Consider the following 21423-nt stretch of genomic DNA (forward strand, 5'->3'; position numbering starts at 1 on the left):
TGACGTGACCCGTCCTTAAAGAGTTACACAATGAAATTTTTTTAAAACAAATTTTAAGACAGTTTCCACACCACCCCAGAGGTATGTCTTGTGGCGCGTTACTTTTTTTAAATGGGTGTTCGCCAAGAGCCATATTGTCTTATTAAATAAAATGAACAAAATACTTAAACAGTATAAAACAAAACAAAATAAAATCCTATAAAACAAAATAAAATTCTATAAAAACAAAATAAAAATAATGTTTGATGTAACAAAACATTGTATTATTCTATTTAAACACAAACACTATATACACTTACTATGTTCTTCTGGTTTTTGGTTTTTTTATGCTGATGTTCTTATTAAACTATTAGAAAATATTATTCGCTGTCTAAATCTGAAGATGCAGTGCTGCTATCGCTGTCATTATCTTCACCACCTGGTGTAATTATAATTGGCTCTAGTAAAACTTCGATATGAGTGTCAAGTTCCCACATACGATGTTCTTCTTTAATTATGTGGCCTATACATTTAGCCCATTTCTCTGGAGTTACATGGAGGATTGCTTGAATCAAAAGGTCCCTAACTTCGTTTCAATTTCTTTCATAATCACCTGTTTTTTTCGACTCAAATTGAAGAAAACCATCATCAAGAAACCCTGTATCACTTTCTATATGGGTGATGATTAAACGCCGTCCATTGTTCGATGGAGCTTTTAATCCTGTAGACAAGCCTTTTATAAATGCTTCGCGTTTACTTTTGACATTTAAATCTTGCCAATCTTTTCCAATTGTATGACCTTCGTTAATCCAGGTTTTATCCAAATAACATATTTTGCGTCCAGTGCTGCGAATTTTGCGTATTTCTTCTAAATATTTTCTTCTCCACACAATAATTTTATTTTTTTCTAATAGCATACTTTTTTTGTTGAGTTATACATATCGAAAGTTTATTTCGCGCATGGTCCTGATTAAGACTCTACGAGATATCTTGGGTAAGGAGTCATCCTTTTCGAGCTCGTGAGAAATATTTTTCAGTGTTGGAATTTCGCTCCGAAAATAAAATGAATAAATTTTTTGACGTATAATATTCCTTGTCTCGTCATCCAAAACAATGATTTTCCTACTTCTAGTTTTACCTTTTTCTTGCTTTTTATTTTCCGATGTATTTTTAAGTACACGATAAATACAGCTAACGGATACTTTTGTTAAACTGCTACAAATGTCGACCGACTAACATTTAATGCCATTTTTCTGCCGACAATTCCTTCATAAACGTTTCGTGTCATTACTTTCTCTTCGGACGTTAACATTTTCCGTCTCTTTTGTGGCTTTTCATTTTTGGAATCAACATCAGAATTTGGCTGTCTTGTCTTGGAACAACTCGGTTTTTCGTCCAACTCCGATAAAACTCAAACCAAATAATCACAGAATATAACTAAAAATTTACTATAAAACGACAAACTATAACACTCGTATTATCAATAACACGTTTTATCAATAATACAAACTTATCGCATAAAATATATTCACAAAATGCAACACATGCATTACCCTCAGAAACGCCAATGTAAATGAACGATTGTTGATGGGCACTTAACTAGTTTTACGGCTTTCTGTGGGTCGGAGTTCCGCCGCTAATTCCAAAGTTGCCAAAAGATTGAAAAATAATGATTTAAAATATCGATTTTTATTTTATAAATTTAAATATGTAACTAAACGGAACATATAAATAAAATTTATTTAATTACAATTTTGTGCTTAATTTTTACTATTGAAAAAATTATGTTTTTTGGTATTTTTATGACGGTAATAATCGCTCCGTGGAAGAATACAGGTTGTGTATGACCATAATTACTACTTGTGAACAAGAATTGGTTACACTCTACAACAACTCCTGGTCAATTTTTCTATAGAGAAGCACAAATAAATATACTACTTATATATTGTGTAATTTCTTATGAGAAAACGCAAATTGCAATTGAGAAAACGGGTAGTTTTCGAGGGCCGCTGTGTACATTTAAATTTGAGTATATTCAGCGTTTAAACGATAAATCACTCTCCCAAATAGTGAAATTATAGCATAGATTATATTAGATCATGTGAGGTCGTTAAGATCATGCAGCCTCACTGCACTTCGACCTATAGAGATCTTTTGTGCATACGATGATGAAGTTGATTAGCTTACTAGCTGACTTAATCCTATGTCAGAGGCCGTTAGACTTAAAATTTTAGTTTGCAGAACAGTGCTACCCAGTTGCATAGTATATGTTGTGCCATTTCTGTTTCGTTATCACAGAAACGATAGTTCTCACTATCTGATTTGCTCATTTTTTTGAGATGATATCTCAGAGGGCAGTGACCAGTAAGAAGGCCAGTGATCACTTTGATATCTTTTTTACTCATTTCGAGAACACTTTTATGAGCCTTTTTGCTTTTTTTCTCCTTACTCAAGGTTTTGTCCTTAGCAAAAATTTTATTTTTTAATTTATGTATCATTAAAAATGCATAAAAAATCAAGGCATCATATTTTTTATCCCTATAAGTTATTATAAATAATTCCTATATATTCGACCTCAAGTTAATAGATGTGGTGATAAAATTCTTAAATAGGATTCAATAGAAATCATAGTTATTTATTGTACAAGACGATAAAATTGTACTTTATCTTCGAGAGCGTTTTTTAGCGTCGAGACGTCAGTCGAGACGCTAATTATGCTCGAGAAGATAATGCGATTTTATCGTCGTGTGCAATACAACATTTTTTTCTATAGCAAGACTTCAAGTTCAGGTGAAAAATAGAATTTCAAAGAAAATTGTAATTTTTAGCACAAAAATCGTAATTGTGTTGCTCCGTTGCTAGGGATATGAATTACTCTGTATCCAATATAAAATCAATCCAGTACCTCGAATCAAGTGTTTAAGCAAACGAGTACAAGTTGTGATGCTCCAAAAATAGATATTTCTAATAATGTTAATTGTAAAATTTCAGTTGTTTTTAATCCTTAATGTGTTTGAATTTGTAAATTTTATTGAATAAAAAAAAGTTAAAACATTTTATCTACTCTTGCTGTTAAAGTGTCACTTTATCTACCCTTGCGGTTAAAGTGATACTTTATCTACTCAAAACAGTTGTTATAGCAACACTTTAACATTAGCTATGGAAAAAAACTTAAGGCATGATTGTATAAATATTAAAATTAGTTTTAAAATTTTAAACTTTTTTTTATTATATTTATTTTTTAGTCTTTAAGGTAACTCCCATAGAACACAAAACATAAAGTAGTTCTTCCACCGACAAAACTTTTTATGATACCCACAGCTTTTTCAGATTTTGTGCTATTACGTAAACGACCCACAATAGCACTTCACCTTGCCGAAACGTCGTTCCCTTTATGTACTTTAGTGCACATGAGGGAAATAATATATTTTGTTGACGTTTTTGCCGAAATTGGGGCTTGGCGTGTCGGCAAAAATCTAATAATTTGTTTGAGCCATGTAAATGCGAAGGTTGGTGCAGGGCAAAAGTGCTTTATATAAAGTGGATTTCTAATGTTCTACCTACAGAAAAACAGAAAGGAAAAATATTCTTTTGAGCAAGAAATACGTTTTTTATATCAGGATTACTACTAACTAGGAGTATTTATAGTGACAGTGAACAAAGATAACAAAATTGATTACAAATAGAAACATTGTTTACAAGAAATTGTTCAAACTATATTTGCAAACAATTTTCACTGTATTATGCATAACATGTTTCGCCACAATGTGAAAAATTCCAAATTAAAACTTTAGCTAGTTCAGAAACAACGTGAAACGATTGTTTTTGTCAACAATTGCTTCATTGCACGAATATGTTTTAAAATATATACCTTTTTTCAATATTATTTTTACCTTTTTGACTTAACCCTTTCAGCTCCAACTTTTGTTACTTAAATAAACGGAGTTGAAATCGTAATTTTGCGTAAGATTTTTCTTAATTTTGACATTGACAGATGGGAAATATGTGTCCCATTGGTATTGTTAGCTGGGACATATATATCCCAGTCGTTACCTATAAAAAAAAGGTCCAAGTAATCTTAAATAGTTATTTAACATAATTTTACAGTTTTTTAAGCGTGGTATGAAAGGTCTAAAACGGTTTCTGCAAAGTCGAACTTAACACATACTGCACAATGTTATAGTTTGTTTTTCCATTTTTCGTTGGGAACATCTTGCACAACGTCGATGTGGTATACCTTCGACTGACCGATGTTTTCTTACATTTATCGTGCTTTTTGTTCTCTTAGACCTTCTTCTTATGTGAACTTTTGACATAGCCTTTCCAAACTAAGTCAGCTGTTCAACTAGAGGCAATGAAAAATTCAAGAAAAGGTATTTTTTCTAATAAAGATCGTTGTAGATTATCCAGCTGTTTACATTAGCAACCATAATCAGACTAAAAAACATATGTGTTTCCAACAAATTCTCCTCTAATCAATTTTTGGTGAGTTTCGGTAGATTTTTCTTGTTTGCAATAACCGTTCCTACAGATGAAAATGGAATCTCCTTCATGAGCTTTACTGAGCAAAAAAATCTGTCAAAGCATACTACTACTTCTTTACTCTCTCACCAAGCGTTCCATCAACTTGTCCGTCTTCCTTTCCAGCATACACATTTTTGTCATTATAGGTGTAACCAGTGAAAGCGTCACTTCTTACCCATATTGTAATGCCTCTTTTGACAGGCTTTATCGGTAAGTACTGTTACAACGCAAAACACCCTTTAAATTTAACAATGCTTTTATCAATACTCTGCCTAGACGAATCAGTTTTACATTTTTGGAAAGTATGCTTCAATTTACAAGTTCGTCTAAATAATACGTCTTATTTCTATATGTCTGTATTTCTAGGAACACTATTTTAATTAGTATGGTACCAATGGATGTATGGGTTGACCAATAGTGTCAAAATGCTGGCAATCTGTTGTAAGTCATAATAAAAGAGCAACCCAAAATTATTGCAATCACCCCGATATCGGTTTAGCAATTTTTTTTTGTTTTTCATAAATTGTCAATCCCTTATTAGTGGATTTGGAAATGAAAATAAAGAAACTGGGAGGAAATATTTTTTTTTAATATCCATCGATTTCAAAGATCATTTTACCTCGTTATCCACTTCACAGGTGTTTAATGAAGGAATCTGGGATGCTGGAAGATAGTTGTCGGTTAGATTAGACCATATATTTTTTCCTCTTTATTGCCTCGATCCTTACTTGTTATCGGCACTGATACTTGATTATCTGCAATATCTTCAGCTTCATTTCCAGAAAGTTGTGCGCAGCATCGCTGTTGACTTCTTCGTCTTCTTAATCATCCGAATCGAAAGATGTTATCTCTGTCTCATAGTTTTATCACTGTCGTCATCAATCTTAAAAGGGTCTGGCTCACTTTCAATGTCTGAAAAGTTATCGGCTAAAGATTGAAGTTCCTGTTCATAAAGCCATCGTTTTGACATACTGCAAAAAAAACTAATGGGTTAAATATGCAATGCTTAAAAATACCACTGGGACATTATTGTCCCACTAGGGTTATTCCTACAAAATCAGAAATATTTCTTGCAAAATACTATAGTATAGTAGAATATGGTGTACCAATGGTGTAAATACAGAAAAATATTCACTTACTGGTCAAAAATCTCGATGAAAATAGTAAAAAGCGAACATAAACGCATTAAAACGTTAATTCAGTTTTATTTTCTTGCTTTTACACTAAGAATAATATTAGATCCAGTAAATATTTTTAAACTGTTAGTGGCATAGTTATCACGAGGGGGCGAAAGGGTTAACTATCGAAATGATTTAATTGATGCTTTCTGACAATTATGGTAATTCATTATTGCAATGGATTTGCGATGGATTCTACCTTCGCTTCGGGCGAATCCAACAATTGATAACTCAAGCGTAAGCTAATATAGAGCCATCAAAAAAGATCGCAATGGAGATAGGCCATGGATCACATAAATGTATGGAATCGCATAATAATACGGCTCGATAGCAGCCTAAGTTATCATGCTGAATAACGTGACAATTATAGTTTGACATTATCAGTGATAAGTTTGATAAAGCCTATATTTAACAAATATGTTTGAATGTATTGTTTGATATATTGTTTGAAAATTAAATAAACTTATAGACAAAGACAAATTATATTATTTTTACTAATTTTTAAAATTCCTTATGAATGCGAATACTTTTATTTGGGTGAAACATTAAGACCATAAAATCTTAGAATCAACCTTATAGCAAAAATAAATATTAAAAATGATTAAAAGTCATGATGTTGTCATTAATTTTGTTCCACATTTTGCTTCTGATTTAAAATGATTGATTGATTAAATGATTGTCAATATTGGGTGCCTCTTTAAAAAGAAATCACATGCTATCATTTTTTGATAGGTAATTTCAGTTAAAGTTAATTTCATGTAATCAAGTGATTTATCCTCCAATCAAGTGGTCCCAGTACGCAACTTTTCAAATATTATATTTGAAATATTCCTAATTATTATTAGCGGCCCCATTCAATGTATGATAGATGCCGTAGTACGACCAAAATGCGAGGAAACCGCCACCAAGGTCAACAAAGAAGCAACATTTGCGCTAATAATCTCCATATTGACGGCCGTGATGAAAAACTACATTAAAGTCAGCAACCTGAATTGCTGTGATTGGTCGTTGTTACGTTCTGCGCATACGATGACCTCAATTTAACAATTGGGGACATCAGAGAGGGAAGACAAGATATTATGTTCAATACAGAACTCGTTGGTTTTCCCCTTTTGCATTAGGTATGTACATTAAAATAGAAAAAAAATGAAAGCCAGAGGACTATATAAAACTCTATTTGAAATTAAATAAAAAAAAACACGAATATACATACGTTAAAATATAATAAAACTATAACGAGCTACAAATTAATTGCGAAGTGACAAATATGTTAAAATCAATATTTATTTGTAGCCAAGAATAAATTTACATAAGAAAAGTGTACAGGCGACAATTACTCAAAAGACTAAAATCTTAGAACTGGTAAAATAAAAACATCGATACATATAATTAATCGGTGGTAAAATGAATCAGCCTCGTTAATAAAGACACACAAAATGCAATCCAAAACAATTCAATATATTATTGTAATATATTACGTAATACATTACATGTAATATGTACGTAATACAAATATTAATAAACTCAATTCAAAAGTATTCGGCAATAAAATACATATTAATTAATAGTAAAATAAAATATACAAGTAAACTATATAGTAAATACGCTAAAATGAATGTTTATGTATACGAAAAATGTTCTTTTTTTTTGACAATGTTCTATCGCGAACGCCGCACAACTGATATAAAGTTCTAAGCAAATATGACATCTATATACCAAGTAAACGTACTTGATATATGCAGCAATGTAATTTTGTCAACAAATAGTATGAAATGATAGCACCACCGCTATCGCAAAAGACATCTTCACCGACGCACAGAAACCACACAAAATTGATAATGCAACCTTACTGCATTTGACGACTTTCCCGGTCACAGGGCCGATACGAAGTGTCTCAGATACTCTTAACCCAAACTCACACACATCTATCTGTTTCATATGACATATGGAATTCGCTTGTGCACTGTGCCCTTGTACACGCAAATCTCGTTTAAATATACTACGGGGAGAATAAGAACTAAGAAAAAGTCTGTTAATATTTAATAAATGTTTATGTATCGTTGCGAAACTGCAACATTTTGGTCGGTGGTTGTATCTTAATTTAGAATTTGGCGGATTGCATGTTCATTAAAATGACAATTGGATATTGGTAGTAAGCGGACGATATTCGCATTTTAGGATTAAGCTGGATATTACAGTTTTATTGGAAATGAACTTATTTTTTCTTTTGTGATATGTAGCTAAAAATATATTTCAACTTTAAATCCGTGTGTATAGTAAAAGCAAAATAATTCGTAAAAATATCTGATATAGTCGCTAATTTGATATTTTTTAATAATAAATTTGCAATATCTCGGCTTTTAATGGATCGATTTTAGTTTTTAAAATTTTGTTTAGTTTCTTTTTTTTTAAGTAAGAAGTCATTTGAAAAAATGGTATATCTTTTTTAGTTTATAAGTCATAAACATTTAAACAATGAAATTGAAGGGTACAGGGGAAAAAGGAGGAATGTCAGAAATTTTCTTTTTTTGTTTCATTAGATAGGTTATATTATGTACTTCACTGTACGTAAATAACACTGGTTAAAATTGGATTGTGTCATGAGATAACACGAATAATAAAATACCTATACAGGAGAAGGAAGGGGAATGACAGGATGTTATCGGTTAAGAAGGGAATGTCAGTTGTGAGTCACGCAGAAACAAGTTAAGATGCTTTTATTGTTACTCATTGTTTTCGTGTGTTGCTTTGGGGTGTAATATTTGAGGTTAGTTTCTTCAAGTTACCAATACAAAATCATTTTACCATGCCAACTGATAAAGAAATAGGTGATATGGATGTAAGTAGTTCAGCAAATGTAAAGTTAAGTAAGAAAAGAAAATCATTTGGCCGCATGACTGAGGTAAGTAAAAAACTTAGATTACAAAGCCATGATCCAGGGCCTGACTGTCACTGTTAAAGATGCTTTCAAAATGTTTCTAAATACTGCAGGAATAGTATTTTAAAGCAATTTAATTTAATGTGTTCTGTTATTGAACAAAACTCATATTTACGTGGTCTAATTACCACACAATAAATTCAAAACCGAAGTTCACGTCAAATGGAAGAGAACGCTAAATTTAAAGACACCGTATATAGTTATCGAGTACGGTTTATAAATGATGAGAATATAATAAAATAAGTTCAGGTTTAAAGCTTTTATGGCCACCCATGGTATAACCAAGAAAAAGATGGAGATGGAAAAAGAGATCAAAGAGGAAATCATTTTTCAAGACCTAGGAAACTCTCCAAAGAACAAAGAGAAGCAGTAACGAACCACATTAGTTCGTTTAAAGGCAGAAAAGGTTATTAAAACTTGACAGAATCTTCCAAAACATACTTACCAGAGGAGGATACCCCAAAAGAGGAGCTAACTATTACGCACAAAATGTATATTGAAAAATATCCAAATTAAAAGTGTCTAGCGAAACTTACAGAACAATTTTCTCAACCGAATTTAATTTGTCATTTGGGTATCCTACGAATGATACATGTGATGAGTTCCAAGTGAAAATAAAGAACCAGAAGTTGAAAAGGGTAACATTATTTCAGGAGATAATGATGATGCTCTTAGGCTAGAGAATGAAATAAGGCGTTTATAAAATGAAAATAAAATACACTCCATAAATTGAAAGCAGACACATTTTATAAGATATAACGAGAAGCTACAAAAAGAAGCAGGAAAAGCAGCAATGAAGAAACAATTTGTTTTGATTTAAAAAAATACCTACCAACACCTAACATTTCTACAAACGATATCTACTACAGGCGCCAACTTTCTTTGTATAGTTTTAATGTTCACACTTTATCAACCGAAGCCAGTACACTTTATACTGATCCTGAAACAGTAGGAAAAAAAGGTAGTGATGATGTGTGCTCAATGTTGCCCGATTTCGTTTACAATCATCTTGATATAAATGTCCGACGTATTTCCATGTTCTGTCATTCATGCGGAGGACAAAACAAGAATTATACGATTTCTCCACAACCTAGTGCACAAGGAAAAAAAATTTGATGAAATAAAAATATAATTTTTCCTATAAGAGGCCATTAACCTAATTAACCAAAAAACTAAAGTAGAGCAGCCAAATTATTGGATGGAGATTTTTCGTCAAGCCAGAATGAAACCTTCTCCTTTCAATGTATTAGAGTTGGATCAGCTACTATTTAGGAAATAATCAAACCACCTGAACAAAACTTACACCAAGAAGTGCCCCTTTAAAACTGGATTTCTCCAAGAAGCCAAGGTTGTAAAACCGTACCCTCGTTTTATTTATTAACGAAATGGCTTTTTGAGTTTGCAGTAACAAACTATCGTCTAATATCAAAGCACTCTAACTTGCAAAACAATGTGTTTGAACTACCAGACTATCTTTATGAAGGTATAAAATAGTAATAAAATAATGTAGTAGTATTGGAAACAAATTATTCTGTTTGTAGGTTTAATTCCTATTTCGAAGGCAAAGTTTGATGACGTTGTGCACCTGACCAGATTTTGCACAAAGAATGCGGAAGAGTATTTCAAAGCAGTACCACATGTTGAATGAGTACAAGTTGGATTATACATACAATTATTATATTAATATTATACGGACTAAGAAAAATTGTATTGTCCTTTTATTTTTGTTGCTTTTCTTAAACTAAATTCACTAGGCATTAAAACAAGAGACATTTCACCTTGTTAACCAGCGAAAGTATATTTCTTAGGTATTTCTAACAATGTGGTGTTCTACCGCTATCCAAATTACATGAAAATTTTTACAGCACAGTGTAAACGTACCAAACGTATGATTTTTTAAAGAAATTACCATATATAACAAAATATATCATTAATATTAGTCTTATAAATTTGAAAATGCTATCCTGAAAAATTAAACAAAAGTGATATTCCTCCTTTTTCCCTTATTATTATCAAATTCCTATCCAAAAATTAGAATTATCATGTTAAAAGTTAAGATACAGCGGGTCAAAATACATTTAAATCAGTTGTAAGATCTCATGGATTTCAATCGGCCACGAAAACCCCCTTTGCCCCTAAACTATTATGTTGTAGGCTTAAAATCCATACATTTACGTATATCCTTTTTCTTGTCACTTCTATTTTGTTCACTTCTATATCTAATACATTGACTTTCTCGTTTTCAAAAAAAAACCATTTGAATTTAATATACATATATATCCATTACTTCCAATATATACCAACGATATACGTTTTGTGCTGTCTTTTATACTATTTGGATTACTTTCTTCTCTTTCTAGATAAAATATAAATTTAATATTAAATTTCCAACACCATTTAAGAATGTTTCAACCAACCCGCAACATCCATAATTCGATTGTTTATAAAACAATTTTTGGGACGCGAAAGCGAAGAAACCATATTTAAAATTTCTCAGCTTCGGTGATCTTGTTCATAAACATTTCATAAAAAATGCCGAGACTATGTAAAAGTTTTAAAATGGATTATACTTTTTATTACATTTTGCGAAAGCTTTCAGATAATATTAAATATTTTCAGTGACTAACACGTAAGTTTTTAGTAGGATCTGAGATTGTGGGATTTGATTCTCATTGAACTAGCTCTCTTAGACACGAAGTCAGTAAAACGTAAATTTAATTTAAATAAAAACATATTCAAATATAGTAACAAAAATTAAACAAAAATTGACTTCTATATAATACAAAAAAAAACTTAATAATCTTTGGTAAAGCAACGGATTTCGGTCCTCGATTCTGTTGTCTGTGAAGAGAAATATATGCTAGTGGTATTCTGTTGGGTAGGCTGAAGAATATCTTTAGTCAATATCCATGGATCGGGGGGTGGCCGATTAATATTCGGCCAAGGTGAGTTACGGTACGGAAAGATGATGAAAGCGATCGATTAACAATCGACCGAAGGAACTGGACGACTCTGATCACTACTCAGAGATAGGGGTATAAGTTCTTGGCAGATTAATACTCTTTTCTTTTTCTTCTTCTTCTTTTTATGTAGACATGACTCTGTCTGTTTTTCAATATGCCTTCAGTAAGTTGTCGTTCCATCGTTTTCGTGGTCTTCCTACTGATCTTTCTATTGGGGAACCGTCTCTTGCCGTCTTTAGTACTCTATTTGTTGCCATTCGGCTTATATGATCGTTCCATTCTACTCTTCTATTTCTTATCCAGTTCTTGATATTCTCCATCTTGGATCTATGTCGTATATCTGTACTTCTAGCTCTCTCCCATAGTGTCTTACCATCAATTTTTCTAATTGTTTTCATCTCTGCTGTTTCTAACATCATTTTTTTCCTCTTTGTGTCAGTTCTGGTTTCTGCCGCGTATGTCATTTTTGGGCCTGATGATACTCGATTGTAAAATTCTCGTCTAATATTAGCCAGAACGCGTGGCGGTATTATCAGAATAGATTTTTCATTTTAGGTGCCCCAGATAAAATAATCGTTTCGAGCTGGATCTCCCGATCTCGGAGGCCACTTAATATTACAGTCAGGTCCAATCAAACAATTATTAAAGCTGTTTTTAAGGAATTCCTTAACCTCCCAGTTATTGTGCGCAGGGCATCAATCCATTTGAAACCAAATTTCTTCTTCATCTGGAGCTATTTCTGCAAGTCTGGGTAAAACCTTTTCTTGTAGCAAGCCTAAAAACTTTTTTAAATTTAAATTTTCCTCATAGAAAAATGGTCCAATCATATTGTGTCTAATTATTCTTAACCAGACATTTATTTTTCGACGATATTGGGTATGGCTTTCAATAATATACTCAGACTTTCTTGTCGACCAAATCCTATAATTTTGAACATTTGGTTTATTATTTAATGTAAATGTACATTCATCACTAAGCAAAATGTTTTTTGAAAATTGTCTGTCTGCATTAGCCCTCTCTAAAATTTGTTAAAAAAATTCCGCTCGTCGCTCAGCATCTCCTTCTCTTAGTTTTTGATGACATTGAAATTTATGTGAACGGAATTTATTCGTTTTCAAAATTTTTAAGGCCGTGGAATTATGAATATTAATCTGCAATGGTACGAGAACTTATTCTAGGATTTTCTACAACTGCTGTTAATACATTTATTTCAATTTGGTTTTTTAAATGTCTTGGTACCTCAGCAATATTGTTTGTACAGGTACAATTAGAAATCACGGTCCCAATATTTTCAAAATTTTGTAAAATCCTTTGAATTGTCGAATGACTTGGAATTGTTCTATTGGGATCTTCTTCTTCACGTGCCATCTCCGCGACGGAGGTTGGCAATCATCATGGCTATTGTGATCTTAGATGCTGCTGCTCTGAATAGTTCAATTGATGTGCATCCGTACCATTCCCTCAAGTTACGCAACCATGAGATTCTTCTTCTTCCTACACTTCTCTTGCCCTGGATTTTCCCTTGTATAATCAATTGAAGTAGGTTGTATCTCTCATTACGCATAACATGCCCCAGGTATTGCAGCTTTCGTGTCTTGATGGTTTCCAATACTTCCATTCTTTTGTTGATTCTTCTCATGACTTCGTTGTTTGTTACATGCTCGGTCCATGATATCTTCAGGATTCTTCTTCTTCTATTGGGATATCTTACGCTAAATAAATTGCTTAAATAAAACATTTTTATTACTGCTACTTTATCCTCAACTGAGTACATTTTTTAATAAACTTTATTGTTTTTTAACCAATACATTACAAAATAAAAATTTTGGTAATTCAAATATCAGAAACATCAATATGACCAAACGCAACATGTCATACACATTCTTGCCCCGCGTGTGGCCTGACTTTAAGGGGTGGCCTGAAAAATATATTATATTCTTGTAAAATTTTGGAATACGTTTAATTCGTAGAATTTTAACATTTGTTTTCGATACATATTTCAATCCTCTACAAATAGTTTTTCTTGACTTTTGGTGTAAAATCATTAGGGAAGCAGGAATTCAACAATTTAGAATTTCCCATCGAGTTTCCTATGGCCCGGTTGATGATTCGCCACCCTGTATACCAAACAATCTAGCCGCATTGTATCAACATTATGTAAGCTAAACTGTCAGTTTTGTCCCAGCATTATAGAGTAGCTCATATCTCTCAGTGAACGCAGTACCTTTTCAGCAAATCATTAATCAATGTTGAAACCTCAGATTTAACGATGGACGTAACTATTTCTATTCATACTTTGTATATGTGAACGTATCTATGTATAACAGTAAAACATACGCTTTTTTAAAATTAACAAATCATTTATCGATTCTGCGTTACTCTGGTCTGTAGCCCAGTAGACCCATATCTGACCGTCGATCATGGTTTCTATATCATTGTTTTTGCTATATGCTGTCACATGCCGTCACATGTAAATCAACAAATACTGCCAAAGTCCCCATGACTAACGGTTGACTTAAGCCTTCATACATACTTTTGATTATACTCTGTATCACGATCGACCCATATATACCAGTGGACGTTGCCACAACGGCATATGTGGTCACGTATACCACATTAGACATGACGAAATGTTTGTTTTTTGTATATCATTTCATTGTTTTTGCTATATGCTATTACATAATACCCCACACATTAAAATCGGACCACTAACAACTGAGATACAGCATAACGGCCATTTGTAGACGCTACCATGTTTGTTTTATCGATAATTTAATAAACGTTATCTCCTCCCTTTTCCATCGATATCTTATACGTCATGATCCGTCCAGCCGTTTTCGAGCTGTAAGACTTTCCGACCAATTTGTTATTTTGTACCTTAATATTTGGTGGTAGCGCCCATGGTAATTCTTATGGGAAAAGCGTCTCACAGTTTTTGGCGTTGGAGTGAGGTTCTTCCTACTGACAAATATTTTCAATAATCGTAGCAATCTTAATCTTGTCTTCAGAAATGCAGAAAAGGTGCACAGTTGTTGTGTTGAACCAGTTTCTGAGGTTTTTTAACCAGGATGTTCTTCTTTTTCCTGGGCCTTGCTCTCCAAATATTTGTCTCTGCGGGATGGCTTGTAGGAGAGGATATCTGGATTTACTTTGCATAATGTGTGAAGTATTGTAGTTTTGGAAGACTAATGGTATTGAGTATCTCTCGATTTTTCTTCATTCTTCTGAGGACCTCTTCATTTTCATTTGTAATTCGATTATTTCATCGTGAGTATTCTCCGATACAGCCACATCTCAAACGCTTCCAATCTCTTGCACATGTCTTCGTCTTAAGTTATTTATATTAACACTATTAGAAAAAAGCAGCCATGTAGCGTATTTGGAGGATAAGAGTTCTTAATTAAAACAGTTTAAAACAATTGAAGATCTGATTAAGAAAGTCTTAAATCACGTTCTTTTAATCCTGTTATAAGGCTCATTTTCATCCTGTTTGGATGATGTGAGTAATAGCTTATAAATCTATTGCTATACATGAGTTTTCTGAACCATCTGGTTTTTAACACATTAGTAGTTCTTAAAATTATTCTGCCAAGGAATGGTATAGAATCTTCCACCTCTTCTTCAACTGTCAATTGTATATGTTGAATATGATTGTTGCAAATGTTAACAGTTTCATAAATTTTGTCTCTAGGAAGTGCCAAAACTAAATCATTTACATACCTTTTAATAAAAGGAATGAAAAAAGTGCAGTGGTTGATACAATCATTAATAGCATCATCCATGACATAGCTAATATATATTAATTTATGTGCATTTTGTGGTTTGCCACTCATCAGGGAGACTTTTGAAGACTCGAATTAAAAATTATTCACTTATTATGGAAGCCCAGAACTCAAAAATGGTCGACCGAAAGGAATGGAGTACAATATTAAAAACGATACCGTTTGTAGAGAAAGATTAGATATATAGGTAGATAAATTAATAGACTAAAGCAATATTTCATCTTCCAAAAACTATTTCTAATTTTATTACAATTTTCGAAAAAAAAATGTACCAAAAGTACCTAGTTACCACTCTGTACTTCTTAAACCCTAATATTTCGTCAAACTCAGAAAATGTCAAAATTAAACGACATCTCTTTTATAAAGCTATTTCGAAGTCGAGTTACCCTTTTCTTGATTCGCAATATCTTTTAAACGGTCCATAAAACTTCTTAAAGCGGTTATTTCATTAATAAGAACGACACTAAAGTTAATGAATGACGAAGCATCAAGAAAAGTGATTTATGGTGGATTTGTTTTTAGTAAAATCGAGAAAATTTCGGGTCTCGGCGGAAAGGACCGGGGGTGGGAAGGAATGGAAAATAATTTCTTTCGTTTAAAAGTCGACTTTATTGATGTAAAATGATAAATTGTCGACGCGAAATTGAAATGCTAAATGAAAGGGGTAAACAAGTCGTACAAGGGGTTACTTAGATGATTTTTCCATGTTAAAATAAAGTCTTTGTTAGCGATATTGTGTACAACTTTAACTACATAAATGAATTCAGGTATGTAAAAGCTCAGCAATATTGGCAACATTATTTTAAAATGTACAATATATGTCTGAGTTCTCAATATAAATGAGTCAGATAAAATTAAATTATTAAAAGAATTTTTCACCAAGTAACAAAAAAAAAACAAAATTTATTAATGTTTGTATTTTGAAAACGATTTCCGAAGTGGAAATTGAAACGTCAATAAACTTTAATTGTGGTTTATTCCCATTAAAATAGTAATTACTTTAAGATGCCACAAGAAAATAGCTTAAGAACAATATTTATATTTACACATTTAGTAGCCATAAAAGTTCCATATAAAATAAGCTTTTGATCAATTGAACAAAAAAAGCTATTATTAACAGACCGTGCATGTTTTTTAAACGATTTTTCGAAGCGTACAAATAATTTAAGATTTTAACTATTTTGGAGCGTTAAGAAATACAAATATTTAAACTCGAAAATTCATATATCTATTTTTGTCTAACTATATCTCCATTCACTTTTCTCTTACTTATACGTATATGTATGTACTATCGTCTAGAGTGTACAGAGGCGCTTACTTTATTTATATAAAATTAGTCATAACGTGTAGTTTTGAGGCATGAAAGTTTAAATATTTATTAAGTCATTTAAAAAAATGGCTCAGCTAAAAAATCATTTAGTTAGCATAATGCTTCAGATCAGTGGTGCACACAGATTAATCCATGGTCAGCAAAATATAAGCCAGATGCATGGTACTGACAACAGAAAGCTAATCGAGGAGCTAAAATCAGATATTGTGATGGGGAAACCTATCGATCAACAACTACGAGATATAGCTTTAACAATAAGTTCACAATTAAGATACGAGGCAGGGAAGTCTGGAATAAAGGTGTACCCATACAAGCTGCTGCTACCTGGTACACGGATGGCTCAAAAACATCAGAGGGTGTGGGAGCCGGCACAGTAGGGACAAATCAAGGGATACATTTCCCTGTAAGTCTATCTAAGGATGTGACAGTTTTCCAGGCGGAAATAACGGCAATCCATCACTGCGTGGAAAAAATAGAAAGGCAGGAAAGAACGTTCTGTTCAGTTACCATCTTCACAGATAGTTAGGCAGCGCTTAAGGCACTCAATTCTGTAGAAGTAAATGTTAACCTAGTATGGGATTGTGTGTGTGTCCTAAATAAACTAGGAGACCGTAGCAAGGTTACGGTAGCCTGGGTACCGGGGCACGAGGGTCATAAGGGCAATGAAAAAGCAGATGAAATGGCCAAACAAGGCTCATCAATACCATTCGTTGGACCGGAACCCTTCTGTGGAGTTGCAAAGTCAGTAACAAGAATGGCTTCAAGGAAGTGTTTAGCTAACAAATCTCAGGAATGGTGGAGGAATTCACCAGGACAAAGACAGGCAAAACAATTCATTACAGAACATTTGCCAAAATTTACGGCAGACATAATAAGCAAAGACAGGAAAAGAGTCAAAGCCATAGTAGGTCTTCTAACAGGGCACTGTAAGCTAAATAGGCACTTGAAGCTGATGGAATTATCAGATGATGACCTGTGCAGATTCTGTCACCTCGAAGAAGAAACAGCAGAGCACATTTTTTATGTCAGTGTGACAGTCTGGCAAATGTGCGGTTCTTTACATTAGGCAAAGAAAATTCACCGGCAAATAGCTACATGGAAGGTACAGTCTTGAAGCTACTAGACTTTATAAAAAGGGTCTGGCTAGAGAATGTTATCTAGGACTAGAGGACCACAATAGATCTGAAAAGGTCGCAGTGGAATAGGCCATAAAGCCACCTCTCTAAATCTAATCTAATCTAAGAATCATTTAAAGAGTTCAAGAAGTTGAATTTTTTTCCTTTTAATTTACTTAAAATGTAACACTAAACGATTTAAAGATATACAAATCTATGTTTTGTGAAATGCATGTAAATGTAATAATTAATTGGATCATTTTAATGTAATGTAAGTTTTGAAAAATCTGAGTAAATAGTATCCAAAACTTTTATTATATTATTAGTTTGATTAGATAATAGCGGTGCCTATACTGGTGGATAGTAATCCACCAGTACCGAATCCATGGTATGTTGAATAAGTTTTAGCATTGTAACTATAAGACTACCAAAGAGAATTGAAGTACTGTTATAAAAATAATAGCTCAATCAACCATGCAAGCTTATCGTCTATGCTTCGCCTAGCTCAATATCTCAACTGTGAGTTCGTCTTGTCTTAAACTAGGAATCAAACCTGAACCCTCAGCTGATAAAACAAAATTAAAACCAATTTTAACTAATCATATTTATTAAAAACAGGAAACAATTAACACTGCCAATGCGTAACTATAAATATAGTGAGGGTGATACTTAAGGCAACGATGGCATCAATGGGCTGCTTGTGTGTCCTCCCAATTAGACGGTTAGGTCCTCCTGTGAGCTGCAGTTATACCATTTGAGTGACTCCCAATTAAGTGGTTAGGTCCTCCAATGGTCAATAAATTTTCATCTTATGTGGTAAATAAAGTCTGGAATACGGCCAATAAACTGCGAATATGGTTAATTAATTCAGCCAATAAACTAAAATAAAAGAAATAGCTCGTATTAGAGACACATCATAAAGGGTTTAATTTCTTTGCCATTTTACAAAATTACAATTAAACAAATAGCGGATGGCAAGGATAAAATGAAATATAATTATTATTACTTAGTTAAATTTTTTGTTAATATCCCCACTGCACAAGAAAAAAGTGGTTTCGAAAGAAGTGAGGTTACAAATGTTGAAAATGCTGTCAGAATTATAGAATAAAGATTACAATGAAAGTACTCACCCCTAGAGAATGTTGCAAACCATAAAATAAATCTTATTATAATTCCTACCTTCTTTTATAAAATTCAATTATAAACAAAAAATAATCCCACCATTAAAGATGATTGACAGAAGTAGGAAGGGAATGCATGAAGTTAGCACAGATATCATAGGATGTTTCTACATGATGGAATTAGCTTTTCTGTCAACATAGAACAGAATACTTATAGTCTACCGGACAGAGAGAGAGAAGGCAAATATTTATTCTACCGGAGACAAAGAGAAAGAAAAGAAAGACAGAGAGCGCCAACTACTTTTTGAAGAAAAAATAGTAAAAAAGAAACTAAATGTATAGGAATTAATGAATTAATAAACAAATTAAATTAAAGTAATTATTTAAATATAAATTAATAAAGATGTGACGTTTATAACGTTACAGCATATTCAATTTAATTCGTCACTAACAAATCTAACAAAGTCACCGTTTGAAATGATGATGACTGAATACAGACACTTCTATAAATTAGAAATAATTAATAGTAACTTCTATAAAATAATAGGAAAGATAAGACTTTTAAACTTGTTTCAATTTTTCCGAAAAACTTAACGAAGCTAACTACACACACAGGGATAGTGCACAGGGACGACTAGAGTCTAAAGGAATTGTCGTTTCAGTAATATAGAGAAATAGTCATCTTTTGCTTATTGAATATATTTAATACAATATTGCATGCAATAATTTTTTTGCGATCAATTTTTTTCAGTCAACGTTATTAATAAAAAAAAAACATTACGTAGAAATTTTTACCAGCTAAATATCCTCTAATTCTGTTACAGAATGGTCTTCCTTCCGCCGACAATCCATACATTTTTAATGGCGATTTTGTAGATCGAGGAAAACGAGGCTTAGAAGTTTTTCTTATTCTTCTTCTATGTTTGCTGGCAATCCCTGGGGCCGTATATCTCAACAGGGGTAACCACGAAGACATAATAATGAACCAGAGGTGAGTAAAAACAAATAATGCATGGATTGGTACTAAAGAAGATAAAAAAATATATCGTCAAAGTGTATTTATAGATTACTCATACATTAATTCATTAATATGCATATATTTTGACTAAAGAACTTCATAATAATCATCTCTAGTGATAATACACCATACACCATACATCTTTACATATTAATTTAACTGAGTTAATTAAGAGATTAAACAGTAAAAAACAAATTAATTTTATAAAAAATGCCTGTATACATACAATATTTAATACCTCGTTAATACTTATATAAATATGTACAAAAAAAAACGTCATATTTTTCCACAGTTGTTTTAATTTTGTACTTGTCGAACTCGTCTCTAAATGCAGGCGCAGTATCCAGTAATTCATTTTTTGGGTAATCTTTCTTGAAGAAAATGTTCTTTTCGATTGGCCAATCCTTGATTTGCCTTTTGTTCCACAATTTTCGGGAAATCAAATTTGCGGGAGTTGTATGACGGGTTATCTAAACGACAACGTTTTCTTTTGGCAAGTTTGGAATTAACGTCTTCTGACACCATTCTCCATATAGATCCCCGTTAATTTCGTCGTAGTAATTAGCGGTTCCCTTCTTGGCTAAGAAAGTTAATTCGACCCATACCACAAAACCAGTTTCGCTTCCAGCATGAAGAATAACAAACCCAGAATCTCTTTGGGTTTAAGCTTTCAGTCCAGTAGAGAGCCTTTTCATGAAGGCATCTCATGGATTCTTGATCGTTGTGTACCCCAATTCCTTTTTAACTGAAGCACCGACGTTAATCAAAGACTTATCGGTATAAACAAGGTTTACATTATCCTTCTTCCTCAATGTTTTTATTTGTCTGAGTTACTTGTGTCTCCAGGATATGATATCTTTTCTTTCCATCATTATCGAATCTCGACCTCTTTTACCATATTCCAAACCCATGTTTAATATACTGTCGACGATGGTTGGTGGTATGTTTTCCAAAAATAAAATCATGGACAATTTTCCTTATTCAAGATTTCACTCCTTTTGTAACGATAATTTTGCCTACCACATTGGGATCATTATAGGGGGCTGAAAATTGGGGACAGAAATTACGGGGCTACAGATAGGGTAAGCAAAACAAACCGAAACGTTTGCGAATGGCTAGTCAGGGTTTGTTTGGAGAGCTGGTCGTAGATAAGTGGATGACAAGGGGACTGGAACTGGGGTAACTACAAAAATGAATTAAAAAAGGGTACTTACATAGATCTCCTGGGCAGAAAACACAAGAAGGTTCTTAAGTTCTTTGAAATAGGGACGCCGCTTACAAGAATCTTTCTGCTGGATGAAAGAAAAGCTCTTCTTTCATTCGGTTTTCTCATATATTCTCATCTCATATATTTTCATTCCGTTTTTTCCATATACCTTGTCCTAAGAAATAAGTTGCAAAAAACTATATGTCAAAAACTAATTTTTATAGCTGATTCATTTAATGTCACATACGCCTCTCGTACAGCGTTTTCC

At 32.7% G+C, this 21423-nt stretch overlaps 1 protein-coding gene across 4 annotated transcripts in view; it reads left to right on the forward strand.

Moving 5' to 3' along the window:
- rdgC (retinal degeneration C) overlaps positions 1-21423 on the forward strand; it is a 445875-nt gene that overhangs the window by 309142 nt on the left and 115310 nt on the right. For all 4 annotated transcript variants that reach the window (XM_072536987.1, XM_072536994.1, XM_072536978.1 and 1 more), the window contains one exon: positions 19755-19921. In XM_072536987.1, coding sequence (XP_072393088.1) covers positions 19755-19921 — 167 coding nt within the window. The remainder of the gene's footprint in view (positions 1-19754; positions 19922-21423) is intronic.

This window comes from Diabrotica undecimpunctata, chromosome 1 (assembly GCF_040954645.1).
Source record: "Diabrotica undecimpunctata isolate CICGRU chromosome 1, icDiaUnde3, whole genome shotgun sequence".
Taxonomy (NCBI): Eukaryota; Metazoa; Arthropoda; class Insecta; order Coleoptera; family Chrysomelidae; genus Diabrotica; species Diabrotica undecimpunctata.